The 25,292-nt window shown below is 38.9% G+C and overlaps 1 protein-coding gene across 7 annotated transcripts in view; it reads right to left on the bottom strand.

Annotated features, from left to right (window-relative positions):
* CADPS (calcium dependent secretion activator) overlaps positions 1–23,071 on the bottom strand; it is a 467,508-nt gene extending 444,437 nt beyond the window's left edge. For 4 of the 7 annotated variants that reach the window (XM_044916715.1, XM_044916729.1, XM_021695233.1 and 1 more), the window contains exons 1-2: positions 22,888–23,071; positions 22,570–22,773 (exon numbers count right to left, since the gene is read on the bottom strand). In XM_044916715.1, coding sequence (XP_044772650.1) covers positions 22,570–22,773; positions 22,888–23,019 — 336 coding nt within the window. In that variant the 5' untranslated portion in view covers positions 23,020–23,071. Of the gene's footprint in view, positions 1–22,569 lie in introns of all 7 variants that reach the window. The other 3 variants (XM_021695231.1, XM_021695230.1, XM_021695232.1) reach the window with 1 other exon arrangement.
* Between the last annotated feature and the right edge of the window lie 2,221 nt (positions 23,072–25,292).

The raw sequence follows: 25,292 nt of genomic DNA, 5'->3' as shown, positions 1-25,292 counted from the left end.
TATATAGCATTGAGTAAATGAGTAAATAAACACAAACAAAATAACTTAGGTCAGAGCCGTATTACTGATTTTTTTCAATATTCAATTATCCTTTTATTTAAAATAATGTTTAAAAAATACTGGTCTGATAATATCTTCTGGCATCTTTTTCCCAATTTTCCAGTGATATGTAAATGTACAGCAAGCCCTCGGAAGCCTACCTAAGCAGTGGTTCAAATGCTTTTATCTTGCACTTGATGTATTAATTTTGCACAAAGGGAATGAACTGAATTCCTAAATGAACAGCAGAACAAACAGGGAAACATCACTCTGATCACTGCCACTTTTTAATCACCTCTTTCTGTAGGCAGAATAAGAAAAGAAAAAAAAAAGAAACCTTCAGAAAATAAAATATAATTCTACCAGGTCAAGTCAAAATGGATTCCATCATACTCAATCACCCTGTTTTCAGTATTTATGGCCTATAGTCAAGAATAGAGTGATACGTTGTGAGAGATCATCTAAAATATATAGGATAAAATAAGTAAAAAGATTGAGTTCTTTCTTCTTGAAGTCGTTTTTATACTCAACCTGTGGATGCTCCATTGGCATTCATTGTAGCATTTTCAAGGCCACTTAAAAAAAAAAAGGTTTTTTAAAATGAATTAAAATGCAGAAAATGCATCTTAAAGTGACTTGCTTTTCAACCACTCCAATCTATAATTCCACACTTCTGAAATTATGCAAGCTGAGAAATGGAATCCTTGTGGTTGAAATGGACAGAATAAAATCACTAATATTCCTGTTAGAACAATAAGTTTCTCTCTGTACATTCCTTTCACAGTTTTGCCCTGTGAAGGTCACAGCAAGCAATCAGTGTATCTAGTGGCAGGAACATTCATCTTTTTTGGTGCAGTGAATTTTATTCTAGAGTTTCTAATATAAAGAGCATAATTTTAAGCTTCAAATTACACATTTCTGAGGGAGGACACACATTAATGACAAAGGGGATTCTGGGAAATGCCTATAGAATTGGGTGTTCTCTACTGTCAAGGAATATGGAGAATAAGAAGAGTTTATTGACTATCTTAGGGGTTTTATATGTTGCTTTCCTACATGAATGTGGGTAAGAAATACCAAGGTAGGAAAAGATTACCTTACAAAAGATTGCATGTATCTTTTGGTTGGCTGGGATTGTGTAGTCATTATTAAAATGCTGTTCTGTTTTCCTTATCTTCTTCCTTATAAAAACTCCTACCCTGAGCCTGAAAATATTTCCCCTTTGTGCATGACAAATTCTTCATTAAAAAGTTGAATAATAGTGAAATTAAAATGGAGAGGGAGCACTGATTTCTTGATTTTTAAAAAGGGGACTGTTTCTTATATTTTATACATTTTTATTTCAAAGATTCAAAAGTGTAAGTATTTATTCAATACATTTTAAACCTTTTAGTCTAGGCTAAGCTATGTAGAAGGAGCCCTCTTCACAATAAACATATATCTCAGCATGGAAATTGGACTCCTCTCTCTTGGAGCATACTTAATTACACTAGATATAAGTTTCAATTATTTTTAAAGAAAACTATAATAAAATTAATTGTCCTGATTCAAAAATTTTCAAAGTTTATGAACCTAAAAGTGTAAGCACCATGTTATCTTGTCATATACAGTAATAGAGAAATTAATGTTAATCAATGAATTTAGGAGAAAAGATAATCATATGGGAAAAAAAAGCAAAATTATCATTTTATTTTGAGATAATTCATTCTCAAAAAACAACAAAATAGCTTAAAACTATTTAAAATAATAAGTAATAAATATATATAAAAATTTTATTTTTTTGTACATGCCAACAAAAAGATAAAATACCGTAGAATTTTTATCCAATGCAATTAGGATAGTATTTGTTGAACTAATTAAAAAAAATAGTTGAAGTAGAGAGTCATAACACATAAAGTAACAAACATCTAATTTTACTTAACATTTATAATTGTTTGTTGATTTTTTTGGTGTAGGGTTATAACCTTGCCTTTCAGGTATAGGTTCACGGATTGAAGTTCCACATCCTCATTAACACCCATTATATGTGGTCTATGATTGTCAGTTTTTATTTCTTTCAAAAGGAGTAAAAAGATTAAAGAATTTATGAAGCAATCCGACCAAAAAACCTTTAGATTTTTATGACTTTTCCAATAACCAAAATGTTACTGTAGCTTGCCCAACTACAATTTAATGACATTTAAAAAATGTCATTGAATTGTCCCAAGGCAATCAACTTGGTTAATATAAACAAAGACTGTCCCTTGTTTTCACAATCATATCCATTGTTATGTAATATTTAATTGGATTATAAAATTACACTAACTACAGAAACTAGCTTAAACAGGTTTGGGAAACACAATTACTTTTGATGAGTATACATCTAGCTGATGGGGGCGCAGAAATATCCAGGTATATTAGAGAGTAACCCATTGGTCCTGAGCACGGATGCTTTGCAGAGGGAATGGAGAGTTTTAGTTAATACAGGGAGTTGGGTAAGGGTACTCATCTAATGAATGTTATAGTTTACTTAGGAATAAATTTAACAATAGATATTTAGGGCATATATGCTTAAAACTGCAAAAACAAATTAAGACACATCAAAAATATTTGAACTAATGCCAAGATATTCTTAGTCCTTAGAATTACTCAGTCTCATAAAGGTGTCAGCTTTCTCTACATTAATCTATAGATGTGATGGAATGTCAATCAAAATCCAAATGACCTTTTATTTTCAAACTGACAGAATCATTAAAAAATATTTCCCAAAGAATAAAAAATTCAAGAAGAGTCAGGGATATTCTGAAGGTGTGTAATAAAAAGAGCTTTTTTATTAATATATTCTAAAACCTATCATAAAGCTACAGTAATGAAATCATAGTAGTTATGGTGCAGAAAGGAAAAGTTAGATTAACGGCTTTCTACCCAGAACTCAAAAAAAGAAAAAACCTATATATTAATAAGAATTTAGTGTATTTGGGCACCTGGGTGGCTCAGTTGGTTGAGCGACTGCCTTCGGCTCAGGTCATGATCCTGGAGTCCCGGGATCGAGTCCCACATCGGGCTCCCTGCTCAGCAGAGTGTCTGCTTCTCCCCCTGACCCTCCCCCCTCTCATGCTCTCTCTCTCTATCTCATTCTCTCTCTCAAATAAATAAATAAAATCTTTAAAAAAAAAGAATTTAGTGTATTTGATAAGGAGGCACTTAACTGGAGAGCAAATAGATTCTTTAATCTACAGTGTTGAGACAACTGGCCAGTTGCTTGAAAAAAAAGTAAGTTGCTTTCAAATACTTCATTCATTACACCATAAAAAATTTCACAAGAGTCAAAAATGTAAAGATGAAAAATGAAGCCATAAAGTAGTAGAAGAAAATATGTCTGAACAATTTCATAATCTTTGGGTGAAAAAGATACTTCATTACATGAAACTCAGAAACCATAAAGAAGAAAAGTGGTTAGATTTCACTACATTAAGAAGTTCTGTTCAGCTAAGCAGAAATAGGCCAACAATGTAACAAACATAAAAAAGATCCAACAACAGAGGACAAAACGTAAATTTCACACATATGACAAAATGTTAATACCACTAAAATAGAATGAGCTCTTAAAAACAACAACAACAACAACAACAAATAAAACAGAAAAATAGATGAAATGTAGCAGGGAATTTGTAAAGAAGAAATATAAAGAGGCAATATACATGTCAAAAGGAAATATAAATATAGAATTTTTAAAAATACCCATCAGGTTGCCAAAGCTGAAAAAAAAAAAAAGATGTCCAGTTCTTTTTTTTTTTTTTAAGATTTTATTTATTTGACAGAGAGACACAGTGAGAGGGAGCACAAGCAGGGGGAGTGGGAGATGGAGAAGCAGGCCTCCCGTGGAGCAGGGAACCCAACACGGGGCTCAATCCCAGGACCCTGGGATCATGACCTGAGCCGAAGGCAGATGCTTAACGACTGAGCCACCCAGGCGCCCTGATGTCCAGTTCTTTTAAAAAAAGATTTATTTATTTATTTGAGAGAGAGAGAGTGCACACACACACACATGCACACACACACACAAACACATGCATGGGGGGGCAGGGTGGAGGGAGAAGGAGAGAGAATCTCAAGGAGACTCCCTGCTGAGTGCAGAGCCCGACACCGGGCTCAATCTCATGACCCTGAAACCATGACCTGAACCTAAATCAAGAGTCTGAAACTTAACTGACTGAGCCATCCAGGCTCCCCAGAGATGTCCAGTTTTAGCATGAGAAACCAGACATGCTCATTCTCCACTAGTGGGAATGTAAATATTTACAGATGCTTTGGAAACTGGTAACAAAATTTTAAATGAACATACTTTTTATATTAAGGATATATGCACTTGAAGAATGTGGAAATTTGAAAAAAAATTATAGAAATACATATACAGCACCCCAATGTTTATAGCAGCAATGTCCACAATAGCCAAACTATGGAAGGAGCCAAGATGTCCATCAATGGATGAATGGATAAAGAAGATGTGGTAAATATATAAAATGGAATATTATGCAGCCATCAAAAAAACAAAATCTTGCCATTTGCAATGACATGGATGGAACCAGAGGGTGTTATGCTAAACGAAATAAGTCAATCAGAGAAAGACATGTATCATATGATCTCACTGATATGAGGAATTCTTAATCTCAGGAAACAAACTGAGGGTTGCTGGAGAGGTGGGGTGGGAGGGATGGGGTGGTTGGGTGATGGACATTGGGGAGAGTATGTGCTATGGTGAGCACTGTGAATTGTGTAAGATTGTTGAATTACAGACCTGTACCTCTGAAACAAATAATACATTATATGTTAAAAAAAGAAAAAAAAAGAAGATAGTAGGAAGGGAAAAATGAAGGGGGGGAAATAATAGGGGGAGACGATCCATGAGAGACTATGGACTCAGAGAAACAAACTGAGGGTTCTAGAGGGGAGGGGGGTAGGGGGATGGGTTAGCCTGGTGATGGGTATTAAATAGTGCACGTTCTGCATGGAGCACTGGGTGTTATGCACAAACAATGAATCATGAAACACTACATCAAAAACTAATGATGTATGTATGGTGATTAACATAACATAATAAAATAAAATAAATTAAAAAAAAGAAATGCATGTACACAAAGATGCTCACTGTAGAATGCAAATAGTAGTAAGAAACAGAAATCAATATATAACCAGTTGAATAAATTATGGTGCATCCATATATTAGATTGCTACAAGCTATTTAGAAGGAGACATTTTTATATTTACTGACATGAAAAGATTTCCTTTATATACTACTGTGCAAAAAAGCAGGTTGCAAAACAATATGTACAGAATTATTACTTCTATGTAAAAGTATATATCTAGGTAGATGATATAAATATATTTTATGTGTAAACTGAATGTCTTTGGGTGGTAGGATTAGTGGATTACTTTAAATTTTACTTTATATATTTCCATACTATTTGATTTTTCTGAATGTTTTATTTTTATTTACAGAAAAATATGTAAAATTTTCAATTTAAGTCAGAGTGAGGAAGAATTATTTCATTGAATTCACTTTATTTAGTTATAATAAAAGCTAACCTTGTACACTAAGATATGATTTATATTAATCAACAAACTTTTTTTGGCCAAATTATACAGAGTTAGAAGGAAAAATTCTTATTTTGCTTCTTATATGGTAAATAGAATTATATTTCTACCTATGTCTGAATCTAAATATGCTCAATAAATTAAAAAGTTAAAGCTCGATAATTCAAGTCCCAGAATTCTGTTTTGAAGAGAAATACAACATAAGGGAGATGAGTTTGGGCTAAAAGTAAGATAAATTCCAATTCAAAATGACTTATACAAGGAAGGAATTTACTACATTCTTAGAAATCAGTATGAAAGGTAGACTCCAGGTCTGGCTGAATGTTGTGGCCCAGTACTGTCATCACAAACTCATGTCATTTCCATATCTCAATTATTTCATTATCTTCAGGCCTGGCTTCAAAATTGGGTCTCCTCATGGTTCTAAGACGGCTGCCAGTAGTCACAACAGCACATGCTTTCTTGGTGGTGTCTGTCAGGAGAGAAGGAGTAAAACCTTTCTCCCAAGCATAAAATATAAACCCTTCCCTTCAGTCTTACTGGGTCAATTTAGGTCACATCGTCACCCATGAACCAGGGGTCTTTCCAGCACCGTGTCATTTCTGATGGGCTTGCACTAATCTGCATCTATTCCTGAAGCTGGGGATGAGGGAAAAATGATCTGAAACAAAACAAAACAAAACTAAACTAATTCTGTTTGGAAATGGGGAATGCATAACAGGTATATAACCAAGTGCCCACAACATAGGGTATGTAGATTTTTTTAATATTTATAAGGCACAATTGAAAGTTTCATTTGAATCATCTCAATTGGCTGCTTATATTGATTAAAATCAATGGGTAGTTCTGCAGATTATCCACATTACTTTAGTAATATGAGTTTGCTGTCATGGAACAAGTGAAAATTTTCATCCAACTTAGCATAAATGTCTCATATTGCTGTTGTCCCCAAAGATCCCAAAGGCATTTCAAGTAGGCAGATAAATTTGGTGTAAATAAAATTAAAAAAAATACACACTGCACTCTCTAAATATCTTTGTTGCTATTTTATCTGTAGAAAATCTTATGATTTTTTAAATCCTAGGACCGAATTATTTTTGTTCTGAAAATGTAGCTCAATGAGAAAAATAATACTGAGTAATAGATTGTGCTGGAAACAAAAGAATATGCCAAAGGATAGTGATTAGAGAAAGCCTAATAGTAAAGCATTTGGATAAGTACCCAACAGAAATGCAGAGTTCTAACTATGAGTTGAGAAGGAAATGTTGCAGATCATAAATCTCCCTAAATTTTGGTGCATACAATATGTATAATGTTGAATTTCCAACATCATTTATTGCTAGCTCATAAGGAAGTAAACATACACTTAATTTGGCATAATATTTAATTCATGCTGCAGCAAACTTCTATTTCTTTAGTGAAAGGTGGTGAGAGCAAATGACTAACTTACACTCCCTTGTAAGAGCTCAACAGAGCCTTCTGACTCAAATCCTAATTGAATATTGACTAAAAGATAGCTTTGAGCTCTCAGCACACAGAAATTAAAGGAAAATATGAAAAGCTCATTGGACTAAATAGCAGATCCACAATTGTTTAGAACTGCTGCTTCGGGGAGATAGGGTGGGTAGGGAATGTACTTTTGATTAATTAAAACAACTACAAATTTTAACCTATGTGTGTTCACTTTGAAGGTCTAAATGCTGAATCATAATACACAGCAGTATATAGGCTGCCTGTAAAAACTAGATAGTAGAAATCCTTTTCTTTTCTCCCTCACCAGGCAAACAGAAAGGGTAGCAAATGATGTGGAGCCATTGTCAAAGCTCATAGGAAGTTGTTTCTAACTTGGTCATGGAAAAATGCTAGGGCAAATCATGCCCTTTGCAAATAAGACATTCCACTTGTATTGACAATATTCTTTGGAAATTTCGAAGCCTCAAAATGCCTTATAGGAAAACACATCACTTTAAGACAAGGTCAAGGCCAATCACTCCCCATCTGGCAATCAGCCAGATAGATGTCTGCATCATCTTTGATAGGCCATATGCCTCAGTTCAGTGCTATTTCCACTGGAACTACTAGGAGGACAAATCATTTTCAGAGGCTCCTGACTGCCTACAAAATAAAGGACAACGGACCAAGTCCAAGAGGATTCAATATTTACCACTACCTGGTCCCAAACAACTTTTCTGATTTTATGCCTTGTGAGTGCCCTTTGTTCTGGCTTTGTGTGGCTTCTGAGACTTTGCTCATGCTGTCCGTAGAATACATACTCTCCTGCCTCCCCATGCTGTTCCTCAGCTACAATGCAGCCCTCCTCCAGGACGCTGGCTGTGACCCTCTGGCAACTGATGCGGTGTTTTGAAGCCTTTGAGATGGTCATGACCTGGTGACCCAAGAATACCTGAATCTTATATTAGACCAAAGTCACCTATCTTCTCAGGAGAACTATACACACAGCTAACAATGTCAAATAAAAGACAAATTCCCTCTTTATTATTAAAATCTTGGAAGATGAGACTCCAGCATGAAACCTTTCTCTACCTCCTATGTCCACATGCAAATCTTTTTTTGTTTGTTTGTTTGTTTTGTTTTTTTTTAAGATTTTATTTATTTATTTGAGAGAGAGAGAGAATGAGAGAGCACATGAGAGGGGGGAGGGTCAGAGGGAGAAGCAGACTCCCTGCCGAGCAGGGAGCCCGATGCGGGACTCGATCCAGGGACTCCAGGATCACGACCTGAGCCGAAGGCAGTCACTTAACCAACTGAGCCACCCAGGCGCCCTCCACATGCAAATCTTATCATCCCTATGAACAGATAAAAAAAAAGATGATGGTACCCAAGAACGTGCAAGAAGAGAGATTATTGGAAACCATATGCTTCCCTTTCAATGGGAGAGACTCTGATGACTAATAAACGTAATCCAATAACTTTTCTCCAACATTGCCACTAAGATCAGAATATTCCCACTTGAGGAGTGAGGAAGGACAGAGAGTATGAATGTTCTTTATCCCCTGATTGCCTATGCAAACCTAGGTTAGGCTTTAGGATGGAATCATATGGTGGGAGGGACAAATCCAAGATTCTCTTCTAGTCTGTTTAGGTACTCTTTGAAATTTTCTCTCCAGAAAAGCCACAAGCCCAGGCCCCCTCCTCTGTCCTTCTGTGGGCTTGATCTGAACCTGGGCTTATTGTGGGGCTCATGCCCTCTTGGGGCCAGATTAAGCTCCATTTGAATCCTCAAGGTCAGCTGGAATCTGTAATGGAATCACAGGTACATTTTCTGAAATTACAGCAGGTTTACTATGATCTCTGTCCAACAGTCATTACGTTCCTCATAATGTTATGCAAAAGTGCTTTGGCACCTGTATAGGAAGGTATTAGAATATTGGTCACTAAAATTAAATATAATTTAAAGGGCAGGCAATTTTGTTTCACATATTATGACAAATACATAAAAATTACTCTGATAAAATGAAGGCAGTAATCAACAATCGTTCTAAGGAAATGCTTTTGAACTAGTGATTCAAGACACTTCCACATATAGGCATTAATTTTCTGAGATATTCTGCAAACTTCCCCATAACACTATAAGATGATCTGTGCTGGATAAAATGTTCAAGCCTAATTGGTGGCCTTTTCTCACAGTGTGAAGACATTTATACTCTTCCTTTCTCCCTTCTCCATGCTTTCTACACGCCTTCCTTGGATTAGTCTTCTTAAAATATTACAATGGTCATGTTTCAGCTTTGCTTAGAATTCTTCAGTGGTTCTTCACTGCCTATAAAATCACCCCTGTGTATGGCAAAGGAAGCCATCAACAAAATAAAAAGGCAACCTACTGAATGGGAGAAGATTCACAAATGATGTATCTGATAAAAGGTTAATATCTAAAATATATAAAGAACTTAAGCAACTCAAAACCAAAAAAAAAAAAAAAAACCAAATAATCCAATTTAAAAAATGGGCAGAGGATCTGAATAGACATTTTTCCAAAGAAGACACATAGATGGCCAACAGACACACAGAAAGATGCTCAGCATCACTAATTATCAGGGAAATGCAAATCAAAACCACAAATGAGTTATCACCTCACATCAGTCAGAAAGCCTAGTATCAAAAAGACAAGAAATAACAAGTGTTGGCAAAGATGTAGAGAAGGAACACTCATGCACTGTGGGTAGGAATGTAAATAGATGCAATCATGTGGAAAACAGAATAGAGGTTCCTCAAAAAACTAAAAATAAAACTACCATATAATCTAGTAATTCCACTACTGAATATTTATCCAAAGAATCTGAAAACACTAATTTGAAAAGACATATGCACCCCATGTTCACTGCAGCATTATTTATAATAGTCAAGATATGAAAGCAACCTGAGCGCCCATCCATAAATGAATGGATAAAAAAATGTGGTATGTATGTATATATATGCAATAGGATACTACTCAACCATAAAAAAGAATGAGATTTTGCCATTTGCAAGACCATGGATAGACCTACAAGGTATTATGCTAAGTGAAATCAGTCAAAGCAGAGGAAGACAAATACCATATGATTTCACTTAAATATGGAATCTAAAAAATAAAACAAACAGAAAACAGAAACATACTCATAAATACAGAGAATAAACTGGTGGTTGCCAGAGGGGAAGGGTTTTGGGGATGGGCAAAGTAGATGAAGGGGATTAAAAGGTACAAATTTTCAGTTATAAAATAAGTCAAGAAGATGAAAAGTACAGCATAGGGGAATGAATGAATGAATAATAAAGCCCCCACTCCCCCAGTGCCTGTACTCTGGTGTTGAAGGACATCCACAGTCATGACCAAACCTTTGTTCTTATTTCTTTTATCTCCAATATTGGAACCTTATTCAGTCATATTTGGTCAGAGGTCCTCAAACTTGCTTTGCATTACCTCATCTCTGACTACTTGGAAGTATCTTTCCCTCCAAAATATATCACATCACTGTCCTTTGATCTTCTCAGTCAGCTGGAGGCTTAATTCAAATGCCACTTCCTCCATTAAGCCTGGACAAAGGCTATTTTATCTGTGAAGTGCCTAGAGTCTTGAAACTTCCCAGGAACCTAAAGAAATGTCTGAGTCCTTAAATAAAATGTATTGTCTCCAATATGTAAAACTAAAATTGAAAAATCAAAATGAAAAAATGTTCAGGTAAATGACTTCCAAACATATGCCAGCTTTATTAATTGTTAAATACAGTACTCCTATCACTACATTTGAAAACAATTGGTGTGGTTGGTTTTTCAGTTTACAAGGATTCCTATAAATGCACCATGATTCCTAAGAAGTCACAGTCATTTATTTAAAAAGTTATATAGACAAATAGTTTTAAAAGCAAGATTGAAAAAATTCTTTCCTTTTTAACAATACAAAAGAAAGTGTACATGAGGTGTATTTTAATAAGTTTGCTACGAGGTGAGATGGGCCTTCCTAAGTCTGCAATGGCCTCAGTCATACTAAGCGTGAACCCAAGACTGACAGCACAGTGGTGAAAGCCCTAGGTGCATTCAGGAAGCCAAGGGTGGTATCCTATACTTCTGCCCAGCCAATGGGACCTCTCCACACCACACATTGCCTGCCATAAAACAAGGACTTAAAATACGTGCCTCACTGCTCAAAAAGGTTTTAAAGAAGAAATGAGACCATCTCAGTGAACACGCTATTAATGGTAAGGAGTATTTATTATTGTTCTCTAAATAATCATGAATTCAATAATCATGAGTTCTGCATCAACGATGTATTGAGTACCTACAGGAGTATACACTATCTACCAGACACCAGAGGATACTAAATGAAATCATCTCTGTAGTGTCAGGAGAGAACAACAGACATACACTGAAGTAAAGTGTGTTCAATCCTCCAATTTAGTTAGTAGAGCATATGGCTTAGAGGGCAGGCTAGAGTCAGAGCACCTGGGCCCCAACCCCTCTTTACCACTTACGAAGTGTATGACGTAAGACAAGTATCTTAACTGCTTTGCCTCTTGGTTTTCTTATCTATAGGATTGAGATGATTAATACTTATCTTACAGAGTTACTTAAAGATTAAGGGAGATAAGGCTTATAAATTGATATAGCAGTGATAACAGACAATAAACATCCTGTAAATAGTCATTATTTATTCCTGTTCTTTATAATGACTGGCATCCACCTAGGAGAGGGATAGCAGGCAAGGGTGGGGAGGGCTTTTCAAGCAGGAGGAGCAGCATGTGTAAAGACACTGAGGCACAAGAGAGCATGCAATAGTCCAGGGATGCTAAGTGGTTTAATAGGCTAAAGCCAACGGTGGGTGCAGAATTGTAGGAGTAGAGCCTGGCTAGGGAGAGAGAATCCATTTAGTCCATGCAAATGAGTTTAGAGTGTATCCTGTGCAAGAAACAGAAAGCTACTGAAGAATTCTGAGCAGAGAAAGTCCTGATTGAGTCTATGCCGCAGAATGATCACCCTGGTATCTGAATGGACTGTGGACAAAAAAGGAGACAGAGAGAACAGTTAAAAAGTTATTGCAAAAGTCCACACAAGCAATCATGAGGACCCAAAACAGGGCATCAGTAATGAAAATGAAGAAGAGGAGAAAGAGGTGAAAACTTGCTAAAGAGGAATATCAACAGGATGTGTGCAGCCTTTGGTGGCGAGGATGAGTAACAGTGAAGATCTGAAGTTGAGTTGTGCACTACTGTCTTGAACAGCTTGGTTATATAGTAGCACCATTAGGATATTCACTGAATTAGAAAATAAAGGGGAAAGAGACTAGGTGAGAAATTCTGTTGTTGGGTGGTCTGAAGACATCCCATGGGAGATATCATGAAAGTCCATGTTCTTCCAAGTAGAGTCTGTAGACCTGTGCCATCTATGAACTGCTGGTTATTGGTCCTTAACCAAGATAAAATGTTAGTACCAGAAATTACATCAACTTCATTACTAAGGTGTTCAATTCAGCTGACAATTTTTTTTTTTTTTTTTTTTTTGTAGCAAGACTTTCTTAAAGAAAGCAGGGAGTTAACTTACATACCAGGGCAAGTTCCTTATTTCATTGTAAACCCTTGATGAAGCGTTCACTGACTTGTACCATTCTGAGACCACACTTTGAGCAGCCCTGATATATAGGTTTGAAAGGCTGGTGAGAGAACCATGCTAGAGCCAAAGATCTAAGAATGGGAAGAACAGGGATGTTAGTAGCTAAAGCCATCATTAATGGTGAAGTGGCCCAGAGAGATGACATGGAGGAGAGGGCTATAGTAGTTTGATAGGACTGCCATAAAAAGTATCACAAACTAGGTGGCTTAAACAGAAATTTGTTGTCTCACAGCTCTGGAGGCTAGAAATTCAAGATCAAAGCGTCTACAGGGTTGGCGCCTTCTGAGGTTATAAGGAAAAATATATTCCATGCCTCTCCCCTACCTTCTGGTGATTTTCTGGCAATCCTTGCTGTTCTTTGCTTGTACAGGCATTACTTTAATCTCCGCCTTCCTCTTCACACAGTGTTTTGTCTGTGTGTGTGTGTCCCTATGTTGAAATTTCCCCTTTTAGTAAGGACATCAGTCATAATGGGTTAGGACCTTGAAGGACCTCATCTTAACCAATAACATCCTCAAAGACCTTATTTCCAAATAAGGTCACATTCTGAGGTACTGAGGATTAGGACTTCGACATGAATTTTTGGTGGCGGGGTGGGACACAATCAACCCATAACAAGGGCCAAGGATAGAGACCTAAAACATACCAATATTTAGACTGAGACACTCACTACATCCTGCCTTACACTATAAGCTACATTCTATATTGGTGCATCTCATCTTCTTAACCAGATTGGTAGGTTCTTAGAGATCAGGAAGGCTGCCTAAAATGTCTTTGCATATTTTGCCTCCAGGATTTACTGAGTTTCTTGTGTGTGGAAGTGGCTCAAAACAATGTTGTTTGATGATGTATAACAAACAAAAATTGAATATGGAAGAGCCCTCAAGAAATGTTTTGAACACAGTATGTTATGACACGCTGCCTTATAGACAACAGTTGCTGTACTTGTCAGAAAAATCACCAAAGTCGATGTTCAAGATATATTTTAACTCATTTGCTTAAACAACTCTATGCCTACCATCCACACCAAAAGGCTGTTTTTCTGCATGGGCAACAGAAGGCACAATTATTTGCAGAATTTTCAATGTTTTTCCTTTGCTTTCTTAAGTGGCACAGTAGATTCTCTGTACCACTCTGCATGTTTGCCAAAATCCCATTGTCTTTTTCAAAGCACTACAGCCCCTGAAGGGTCTGTAGCTTAGCATGTGCTCCTGGAACACTTAGGGATTAAAAAAAAAAAAGTTAACCCCACAGTATCTCATAACTTTCCTACTGCACGGCAGTGATGGTGAAAAATACCACATGACAGGCTGATATCTTCCTCCTATAGGGGCTGCTGAGAGGATGTCAATACATTGTCAGATTATTCCATTTCTCTCAATTTTAGAAGAGTGGTCAGGAGCTTGGAACACTTGGAGGCTTGATAATTCAATTTATTTTTCAAAATTCTCCTGCTTGTTAAAATGAAAAGAATGGCTTAGCAAAGATAATTTTCCCCTTGACTAGTGAAAGGCATTAGAAAAATCCATTCCTAAGCAGTTTTACTTTTTTAAGGATACTTTACACCCATCCCATTCTTATTACTGTATCCAATATACAACAGTGCAATGGTTATTATTTATATTCTAACTGTACTCAGAAAAGACTTTAGACAGCTTACAGTGAGAGAGAAAATAGTCCCCAAATCCCATAATAGAAGTAGAGAAAAGCATATCTATGTCTAAACATGTACAACTATAGATTCTATTATATAATTTTGGTAACACTGAGACTGATAATATTTCAAACAGCCTAACTTTCACTAACATGCTGTTGACTGCCCATTCTTTGTTTTTTTTTTTTCCTTCAGAAAGGGCTAAATCAAATAAAACTTACTAAAGAACATATACCCAATATGGAGATTCAGTTCTCATTTTGGCTCTTTCTGACTTAATGGTTGGCCATGTAAACGTGTCCTACAGTGATTGAAGTTCAACTGGGATTCAGCCATTTCAAGAAATTCATAATTGCTTATTGTCTTTAAAAGAAGATGCTTCTCTATAATATCTCAAGATGTGTCCATTGTTGGTATAAACAAGCTAAGCTGGGAAGTAATCAATGGTATGTTTCTGCTACATAAATTATTTTGAAACCATTTAGTAATTGGTACGTTCTTCACGTTTTCCACGGAGAAGCTTTTATAAAAGTAAACAAGTTGTGTACCTAAAATAGAGGCCGACTGTATTTAAGACTCTTTCACTTCCTCTCTTTAGAAGCTTCCTAGGAAAGAAAACATCAGTGTGGAATTTCAAGTCCAAATGTTTACAAGTACCTACTTTGTGCCAAGCACTGTTTTCAGAAAATGGGGAATCAAAGAGTAATAAATGTGGTCCCTGTCTTTGGGGTACTTACAGTCTAGTGGGAGAGAGGCATAAACATATAAGGTAATTTAAAAATAATATACAGGGAGTGAAGTGGAAATAGACTAGGGAGTTGAGAAAGCATTTAGATTTGGGTAAGGTTTCCAGTAAGAGATAACACCTGAGTTAATTAAAGGATGAACAAGAGCAAATCAGGTGAAGAAAGGTGAGATGTTCTAAAATAAGGAACAGCATGAGCAAAGATATTGTAGTATGAAATAGTATGGGGGCATTTGGTGGACAAAAATGCAGGAATTACTGTTACTGACAACATTTGCTCAAGATTTACTCCATATTGAGGACTTGTTAAGCAGTTAACATGCTTTTTTCTTTTTTTTCTTGTAATCCTCAACATTATTTTCCCCCACTTTACAGACTTAAAGAGACTGGATAATGTGCCCAAGGTCACATAGTCACCAGGTCACAAAACTGACCCGGAACTTGAATCGGAGACTGGTGACCTACAGAGTTAGTGAAGTGTTTCAATAAAAGAGGAATAGGGATGCACTGTACCCTCAACCCTAACTACTCTGTAGATGATGCTATGATAGTAACCATTGCCTTCCAGGTCTGCTTATCATGTCAATAATGATAATGATCACAATGATGACAGAAATATGAATATAAGGTTTGCTATGGTCAGTACTTTGCATATATTAACTTTCTCAGTCCCTTTACAGATAAAAATAACACAACGTTGCACATATCAACAATAATAAGAACTAACACTTACACAGCACTTACCACATGCCAGGCATTGTTCTAAAAGCTTTAGTGTATTATCTCACTTAATTTTCATAAGAACCCAAAGACGAAGGTACCACTACTCTCCCCATTTTATCAATGAGTAAACTGAGTCACACAGAGGTTAAATAAGTTGCCCAAAATCGCAGAGGCAGTTTGGGGTACAGCCAGGGAACAAACCCAGGCATTCAAGTTTCTGAGTCTATGTTCTTAACTACTGTTCTTCATTGTCATGTCAAGTGCGATGACCAGACTTCGAACCATTTGCAGACTTCATCCTCCCTTCCTAACCTGCTAATATCAGAGAATTCTATCACATGCTTGGACTGATACATTAAAAAAAAAATAGCAAGGTAATTCTGATCATCAGCTCTCCGATTCTGCAGAAACTATAAATCTGATCCTACTAAGGAAACTGTTGCCAGAGCCAGGGAACATAGAGTTCCAAATTTCCAGATCCTTTTCTTGGACGTGCTACAGTGGCCAGGGTCAGACCATCAGTATCTGTGCAACAATAGCAAGAATAGATGATGTTGGCAAGAACCAGATAGCTGGTGTCCTACCATCCAGATGTATATGGTATCCATCTTAGAACAAAAATAATTTGTTAAAGGTGATCAATATTTCATTATTTAACTGATGGCTTGGTAGTCTTATTTCTATTGCTTTTTGAAAACTCATAAAAGAACAAACTCAGGCTCAGCTTCATCTTCCACTAACACATCCAGTTATAAGAGAAGCCAGAAATACACATTTTTTTGGTTAAGTTCATGGTTTTAAATGTTGATAGCTAATTCAAAAAACTGAAAAATGCATTGTAGACAAAACAAAATACACTTGTGGGTCATTTTAGCCCACAGGTCACAATTTACAAGCTCTCGTATAGTTTGGAGTCTTATAAACTTTTAAGATCTCACCTCCTCATCTGAAAATTTAGTTGGACAAAGTGAACTCTAACTTGATTTCTGTCTCAGATTCTTTGAAGACACTGCCTTATATTGTAATGTAAAAATATCACAAATAGAAGATTGAAGGAAATGTTAAGTCTTGATAATGAGGAGCTGCATTGCCCAGCAAGAACTATCAACTGTTATTTGGAGCGGGCACATTAGAGATAATCTGAAGCTTCCCCATCCCCCTCTTCATATGAAAGATGAAGAAACTATCCAGAGATAGAAGTGGACTTGCCTATAAGCAGTGGCTTAGTAGTGGTGGTGACTAATCTCAAACACAGTTTGAATTTTGACATATATATCCTTTCTATTCATCTTTCTTCATTCTGTCAAGAAAGTCATTTGAACCCCTAGATCCAGCCATGCCTGTAGTCACCCAGCACTGAATGCTTTTCTATTACACACACCAATAAATCTTTCCTTTCCCCTTTGTTTTCCTTTTGATTTAGCCAGTTGAGTTGGGTTTTTCTCACTTGGAACTAAATTATTGGACTAACAGTGTCCCACAAACAATGGCTCTTTTCCACATTACTGCTACCTCAGGCTCTTCTCCAGACTGGAATACCTGTCTTCCTCTAGGCTGATACAAATCATACAAATTCTTTAAGACCTAATCCTAGTCTACTTCCTCCATGGAGATTTTCCCTACTATTATATCCAATTCTGTGTGTATGCATGTACACACTCACTCTCTCTTTCCCTACACTTTAGTACTTGTAATCAGCATCTTACAATTAAACACTTTCTTATTCTCAACTTATTTGATGTGTGTATATGTTATCTTCCAAACTAGAACATAAGTTCCTCGAATCAGGAACATATCTCACAGGTATCTTCTGGTTCTGCTACCAAGCCTGGGAGAGAGAGTGCTTGATGCAAGGAGTAACTAGTCATCTATTTAAAACTTAGTTCAGAGTTAGGAGAACTCTCTTAATCATTCCAGCTTAAGTTGTATAGACACCTGACCCCAAATCACAAACACTGATTATATTTTAATGCAAGAGCCAATGACTGTATATGAAATTTGCTTTTGTAGGAGAAAGATCTATGAATCATTTGACTTTTACCACTATACACAGTACAATTCTTCAGGAATGAAGGATTTAATTTCCTTTGTTCTTCAGTCCAGTTTTAGGGAAGCATGAGGCTATTCCAAGAATGTAATGAGGCAAGAGCCCTCTCATACTATTTTTTTTTTTCTGTTAGTCTGCATCTTCAGAATTTCTCTGCTAATACTAGTGCAAAACAGTTCCTGCCCATTGCACCAAGGAGATTGGAAGGAAAATGCCAAAAAGCATATATAAAGATTTCAATTCTTTTTCTGATAAAGAGAGGAACAATTCTTTTTGAAGGAATCCTGGCTTAATAGCCATTTCATTCTCTCAAAAGGTTAGAGCATGTATTTTTTAAAATCCAAATCATATGTGGCATTGACAAGGTAACTCTTAAGAATTTTGAATAGTAGAGCTAACCCAAATGCCTCAAAACCTATCTGAATGGATGAGCCCCTATTATGGATTTAAAATATATACATACACTCATGCACATATATAGTTAGCTAAGACTAGGTCTTAAATTTTAGGAAAGGTAAGGGCTTTTGAGCCATGACCAACTCACAAAGTCAAATAAGTAAATGAATAAAGACAGAATTTTTATGGCTAACAGTGACTCAACATTAGCCATAATTTCATGGCAAGCTATGGGATGAATCACATAGAAATGAGTAGTTTGATCTTACAATACATTTGGTCTACTCATAAAGTCCTCTTGAATGAAATAGGAGTTCATATAAAATAAGCATGATTTTAGGATTGCCCCTTTCCATCATTACATACACACACACACTGATATACAGGTACACAAACGTATATATGCACTCATATTCATTCATAATCCAGACATTACAATTCCTAACCAATTAAAAGATTGGTCATGTCAATCTACATATTACACAGAACTGTTTACAGTGCCTGCTTTTACATTCCCTCAGTAACATCTATAAGTAGCTAGTTCACTTGAGGTAGCCACTCATCACCGTTACTACATAATTTAGAAACATATGGCACAGCTTTGCCATGCCAACTTCTAGGTATTCACTTTACCATTATGACAAAAGAGGACAAATAAAAAGCACAGAATAGTTTTTCAAATTGTCATTTATGAACAGCTGAAACATACACTGTGATAGTCAGAAGGATAGATTTTTGTTTTGGTCATTAATTATCACTACTAGCATGTTATATTTAGATTCACGGTAGTACAAGAAAAGTGTACCTATAAATCACAAAATACGTTTTCACATAGTCTGTTTAAAGTCCGTTCTTTTAACTGGGGAGATTATTGGAATGACCAGGCACTCTTTTCCCCAGGAAAAGTGAAATCAAGATAATTAACTAACAAAATGATCTAGGAATGGTATCTTCTCCCTCTGCTCCTTTCCAATTGTTCTTCCTGGCTAAAATACTTTTTTTTTTTTTTTTATCTTCAGCTCAAACTACATAGAAAGCCTGGCAAGTCTGGTGTTCTGATTTACCAGCCAATCGCTCATCTCTTTCCTTCATACTTTTTATGAGGTTAATAAATGTCCATTTTGCCCGTGTTATTTGATAGGTGTCCAAAGGATCTCTCTCAACTCAAATAGAAGGAACCCTGGGTTTAGAAAAAAAAAAAAAGTACACCTGACATGTCAGGATTCTATTTTTCACTCTAGAATATTTCTGGCCAGTGTTGCATATTAAAAAGACAGGATTTGAAATCAGAATAACCCATGCCTCAGTTTCCACTCATTCTCCTATCTATGTAGTGCTTTAGGCAAATTATAAAACCTCTGAGTCTCCATTTTCTAAAATGAAGATGGTAATTCCTACATTGTTAGAGTTAGGAGAATTTAAAGTGATCAAAGAACAAAAAAAAGAAAAGTAAAAACTAAGGAAATTTCTAAACTACCTATTTTTGTTAATTATGTATCAATATTGGTTCTTTAGCTATAACAGATGTGCCATACTATTGTAAGATATTAATAGGGGGAAACTGGGGCTGGAGTATAGGGAACTCTCTGTACTATTTGCTCAATTTTTCAGTAAATCTAAAACTCTTCTAAAAAATAAATCCTATTTTTAAAAAATGATCTAAGTGAAGTGCCTTGCACATGGTAGGTTCTTGAAAAATTACAGCCAGTGTTAGGATATAGACTATTTGGTTTCATAAACTGTCTTATACTCTGTACAATATGATCTTTTCTTCTCCGGCTCTGTTGGGGTATAACGGACATACAAGATTGTTTAAGTTTAAGGTGAACAGCATGATGATTTGACTATATGATTCTCTTCCCCAATTCAGCAACTTTTTCATAGGCAGTCTTCTCTGGCTCTATTCCCTTCTTCCACATCATTTTTCCTGTTTCTAATTCATCCATTTCTATTGTACTATAAATTCATATGTACTTTACAACAAGTTTATATTTCTCCAAGACTAATTTTGGCTTATCAATCTTATTTGTTGGCCTTAAATTTTACCACAATGCTTATGCAAACATTTATTACTTTCAATGACTGCCCACTAAAAAAAACACATCAAAGTTCCAAGCTTTCTAAAACATTCTGTTCCAGAAAGACACTAAAAACTTAAAGATACAGAAATGGAAAAGCTTGTTTTCTTTTGTAATAAGGAAATAGATACTCAGCTTCCCAGTATAGCCAACAGCCCTGAGGCAGCTTTGCTGGAATATGCATTTAGCCCTAGTTTGCTGTAATAACTAAAAATAGGTTGACCAAATGCCCTGTTATCAATCTGTCCTGTAGTCTCTTTGATGTTAAGGTCATGTGTAAAAAGAACCCACTTGCCCCTCAAAATCACAGCTTTGAATTGATTCAGGTAAAACATGCAACCAGACCAGAAAAACTTAGCCTCATGATGATCTTTTCAGGTGGCTGAAGTTTCTTTTTAGAAGAAATGGGCCACTGTGACAACGGATTTCTTTCCCCAGTCTAGTGCTGAATTTTAGCCTCTATTTAAAAGACAGAGCTCTAGAGCCTTTTGACTGATAAAGCAAAGTTTGTTTTATATTTTCTCTTTAAATCACAATAGTTTTCATTGCCAAAGGAATAGGACATCTTTGGTTGGTGCTGTTATTAATGGGATAGATTTTGAAGATGACATTTCCCCTGCTATAAAGACACAATTATCATAATTCCAAGCTGAAACTTGAAATATCAGGCCCTGTACCTGAACCCAACACCCAACCTTAATAGAAAATCCAAAAAGTTTTATTGTTCTGAGGATACTTTTGTATACTGTAGTCCACAATAGAGGCTGAAAAAGCAAGGGGCCACAGATGAGGGGTAGAGAGCAGAGTGTGTAGCCCACCTGCTATTCCCCAACCAGGAAATGAGTTGTATTTTTAATAAAACTGATAACCAAGCTTGTGATAGCTGAAATAAATCATCAGCGCTGGGTGGTGTGTGTACATATATAAGCAAAACAAACAGAGAAATCTGTGCTAATTTAAGATAAGGGTGGATAAATACAGGAAACCCTAACACGCTACTACAGCAACATGGAATTCAGTCTCAAGTGACAGCAACCAAGAAATTCACTCTTTTAAGAAACCGTCCCTCTGGGGGCTTCACCGGCTATGCTTTCAAAATGGAATTGACAAATTCACTTAAAAGAAACAACGAAATGCGGACTTTCTTCACTAACTCCCTCCAACCTCCAACCGGGGACCTGACCTCTTCTCTTCTGGTCCCACCACAGCCCCTTATCCTGCAGTAACCTTCCCTCTCCTTTCTCTGGCTGGGAAACAGCTGATAGAAATAGGCACTTTTTTCGTATCAGAAGCAGCCCGGAGCCGCCTCAGCCTTGCCCCAGCCTCAGACACAAAAAGCTTTTGATGCTCGTAATTGCGAAGCTTTTTGCAGCTGCACGTTATCAAGCCCAAAGCGGCTTGGCTTGAGGGCCTCGGAGAGCCAGAAGGTGGCGGCGAAGTCACCTTGGGAAGAGAAGAGGGTCAAAGGGAGGAAGGTAGAGGAGCTGACCCTGGTAGAAGGACCAGAGGGCGTGCCCCGGCTCTGGGGTCACTGAGGAAGGGGCAGAGGGTTTGGGGGTAACATCAGCCAGAAGGGGAAGCGGTGCTCGAGGACCCTTAGACTACCCTAGTCGGGATCAGCTGACCCCGACGAGGGGAGGAGGGTGCCCTTCGCCGTGTGACTGGAAGCTTCGCCTCCCGGACTTGCTTTGTCCCGCCTGCCCCTGCGGCTCTCTCGGCTAGGCGAGCCAAGCGCGACTCGGAGGCGCTCTTCTCGCTCTACACGGGTGCCCCCACCTGCCGGGTGCTCCCGCCCGCCGAGCGCACGCCCAGGAAGGCGGGCCCAGAGCTGAGCGCAGCCGCCAAGCCGCTGGAGAGTGCCGGGAGCCCGGCAAAAGGAGCAAGGCCTCTCTGGGCGCCGCGGGCTGCAAGTCACTCCCCGAGCCTCCCGGGCCATAGAGCCGGACCTGCCCGCCTAGCTCCCCAGCGCTCCCGGGTGGGGACACACGGCGCTGAGGTCCAGGCACCTCGCCGGTCCCCGGCAGCTCCAGGCGCGCTCGGAGCTGGGCCGCCCCGGCCTCGGAGAGGGGGCCTCGTAGCCCCTTCCCCAGGGCGCGGTCTACTCCTCCTCCTCCTGCTCCACCTCGCCAGCTGCGCCGCCAGCTCCCATTGTTCGCCCCACCCGCCAGGCTACGTCCCGGCGCCGCTCCCGGGGCCTCCCAGGCGCACCTACCTTCTGCTGCCGGCGAGCCATGTCGGTGGGCTGCTTGGCGTTGAAGGGATAGGCGATGCAGCGCATCACGAACACATAGAGCTGCAGCCTCTTCTTCCTCTCCTCCTCCTCCTTCTGCAGCCGCTCCAACTCCTCCTTCTCTTTCTCGCTCACCACCGACGGGCTGGGGCTGGAGGGCCGACCGCCACCGGCGCGACTGCTGGGCTGCAGCCCCCCGGCCCCGCCGCCGCTGCTTGCGCCGCTGCCCCCACCGCCGCCGGCGCCCACCCCGGCTCCGGCGCCTGCACCGCAGCCACCCCCAAGCCCGGCGCCGCTAACGCCGCCGGAGCCCTCGCTGGTGCGGCTGGGGGACAGGCGCGCGCCGGACGCGGCCGAGCCAAGAACCTCCTTGCCGCTTTCCTCCTCCACGATCTCATCCGATTCCTCTTCGCTGGACGAAGGGTCCAGCATGGTGGCGCCTGGGGAGGGGGGTGGTCCTTGGAGCCCTGGGCTAGGGGTGCAAAAGATGGGGGGCGCTGGAGGCAGCTGAGGGTCGGCTCCCCGGGATGGGCGCTTCTCCCCAAATCAGGGAGCGGGCGCTGCTGCTCAGCCTCCGCCGCTGCGACTGCTTCCTCTGCTCGGCGATAGCGAGCTGGGCTCAGACCCAGGAGTGCGAGGGGAGGAGGGGAAAGGAGAGGTGCGTCCGTGGACCCGAGGTGGGCAAGGAGGAGAATCAATTGCGAGCCCTGAGCTCGCAGCCGGATACCATCTGCAGCCGCTGAAGGAGGCGCCTCCAGAAAAGATGCCGAATGTTGCAAGCTGTCGATGCAGCCAAGAGCCTAAGAGGCATCTTGCCGATTGGGGAGGGAGCGGCGCTTACGTGTTTATTGGCTTAACTCTCCCGTGTCCGCTGCGTAAAGGGTGGCTGCAGAAGGCTGGAGCGGGGAGAGCGTGGAGCTGTCCCAAAGTCTCAGAGCTTCAGTACCGACCCTAACACTTTCCTACCACTCCTCACCTCCTCCCCTTTGTGGATAATTTCCTTCTTGATCCCCAGTTCTCATTGCCTCGACCTCACTCACCCTCCCTCGGACAAAAAGTTCTTGGGGGAGGAAGAAATAGACAAACCAGTAATGACTTCTTGTTAGCGAAGAGTGGGCGGTCTGTTTGGAGGGGCTAAATCCAGAGGTCTCGCGGAGAGGAAGTCGGTGAGATCCCATACAAGAAAGAAAGAGTTTATCTCCTTTCCCCAGCCTTCTTCACACCGGGGCTTGTGGGCAGTTGGTCTTGGCAGCCTATTTGTCCCACCTGTGTAAACTTTGATTCCAGCAATTTACATACACCCACTCATTAAAATAAAAGTGAATCAAATTTTGAATTGATTGGTGTATGGACCACGTAGCTCAACTATTTAAGTAGAAGCCCCGCCCTTCCCTACCCCGCAAAAGCTATGATGAATATTCTTCAATTCCAAGAACTGGGAACACTTTCTGCTGAGGTAAGCATACCAGAGAAAATAGAAGGGCTTCTGGTTGCTCAGCCCTTTCTCTTTTCTGGCTGCTGGAAGATCTGGGTGGAGGAGTGGGGACCCTGAGATCAGACAAAGACACCCCAAAAACTCAGCGGCATCAACATCCAATATGTTGACTCTGTCTTACTGTCTTCATCCCTGCTTCTCGGTTATCTATTAATTCCAAGCGGCAGATGGTGCCTTCCTTCCCCCTGCTCCTTTTACTTAGGCCAATAAACCCGGCGGACAAGGGAGCTGGCCAGCGTGCTGAATCTAATCAGCGACCCGCAGATGGATTGAAAACAAACCAACACCCGCCACCCTTGGATCTTAGGCTAACTAGAGACCTTTCTCCACCTCCACCACCCCCCCATCTCCTATATTTATGCATTTTCTAATGTTCGAATTATTCCCTGATACTCATGGGAGTTATTGTAAAAGTGTAGCGTGAATTTAAAGTTTACATCACATCTGTCTTTATGTATTTTCAAATTTACCATGAGTTTTACTGCAGGCTTTGATATTCAAGTGAAGCTTTCTCACTAACTTGAGAGCTAAAAAGGGACTAAAAACAACATTTAGCTTCACATCAACTCCAACAATCCTGTTTGAGACTTTGAATTAATAATACATGTATAGCTTATGTTTGACTTCACCACCATACTCATCTCAAGGACATAACTACTGTGGTCATCACCCACATTCTGTATCAATTTAAAACAAATAATCCAGCAACGTGGAAATTATTACAGCTTTGCAGTCCTCATTTTTTAATTACTCTAAAGAAGTAAAGGATGTTCAGATCATGTGGTATTGGTTTCCCTGGGATAGAAAATATAGTAGGCCAATCAATCGATAACCTTTATTCAGCACCTTTTTATGGAGTGAACATTGTTCTAGTTGCTTGGGGTAGATGGAATTTTTAAAAGACATTCTCTTGAAGAGTCTATAATCTCCTTTGGGAGATACAACATAAACATGTGAAAAAGATCAACAGCACTTATTTCAAGGCAACATATCAACAAATCCAAGTTAGTAAACTGCTAAAAGCTTGCATGAATGAAACAACTGGGAATGGAAAAGAATTCTGTGTTTCTCAAAGAAGAGAGTTAAATTTTAAGGGAAGGAACCATATAAATGAATGGTGAAAAGATAAGATATTACAAATGAAAACATACTTGGCAAAGCCATAGTGATAAGACAAGGGACCAAGTAAGGTACAAAGTGTTATGGAGAT

The sequence above is a fragment of the Neomonachus schauinslandi genome, chromosome 1, assembly GCF_002201575.2.
Source record: "Neomonachus schauinslandi chromosome 1, ASM220157v2, whole genome shotgun sequence".
NCBI lineage: Eukaryota > Metazoa > Chordata > Mammalia > Carnivora > Phocidae > Neomonachus > Neomonachus schauinslandi.
Note: the sequence above shows the minus strand (reverse complement) of the source record. Positions and strands in the feature narration are given on the sequence as shown.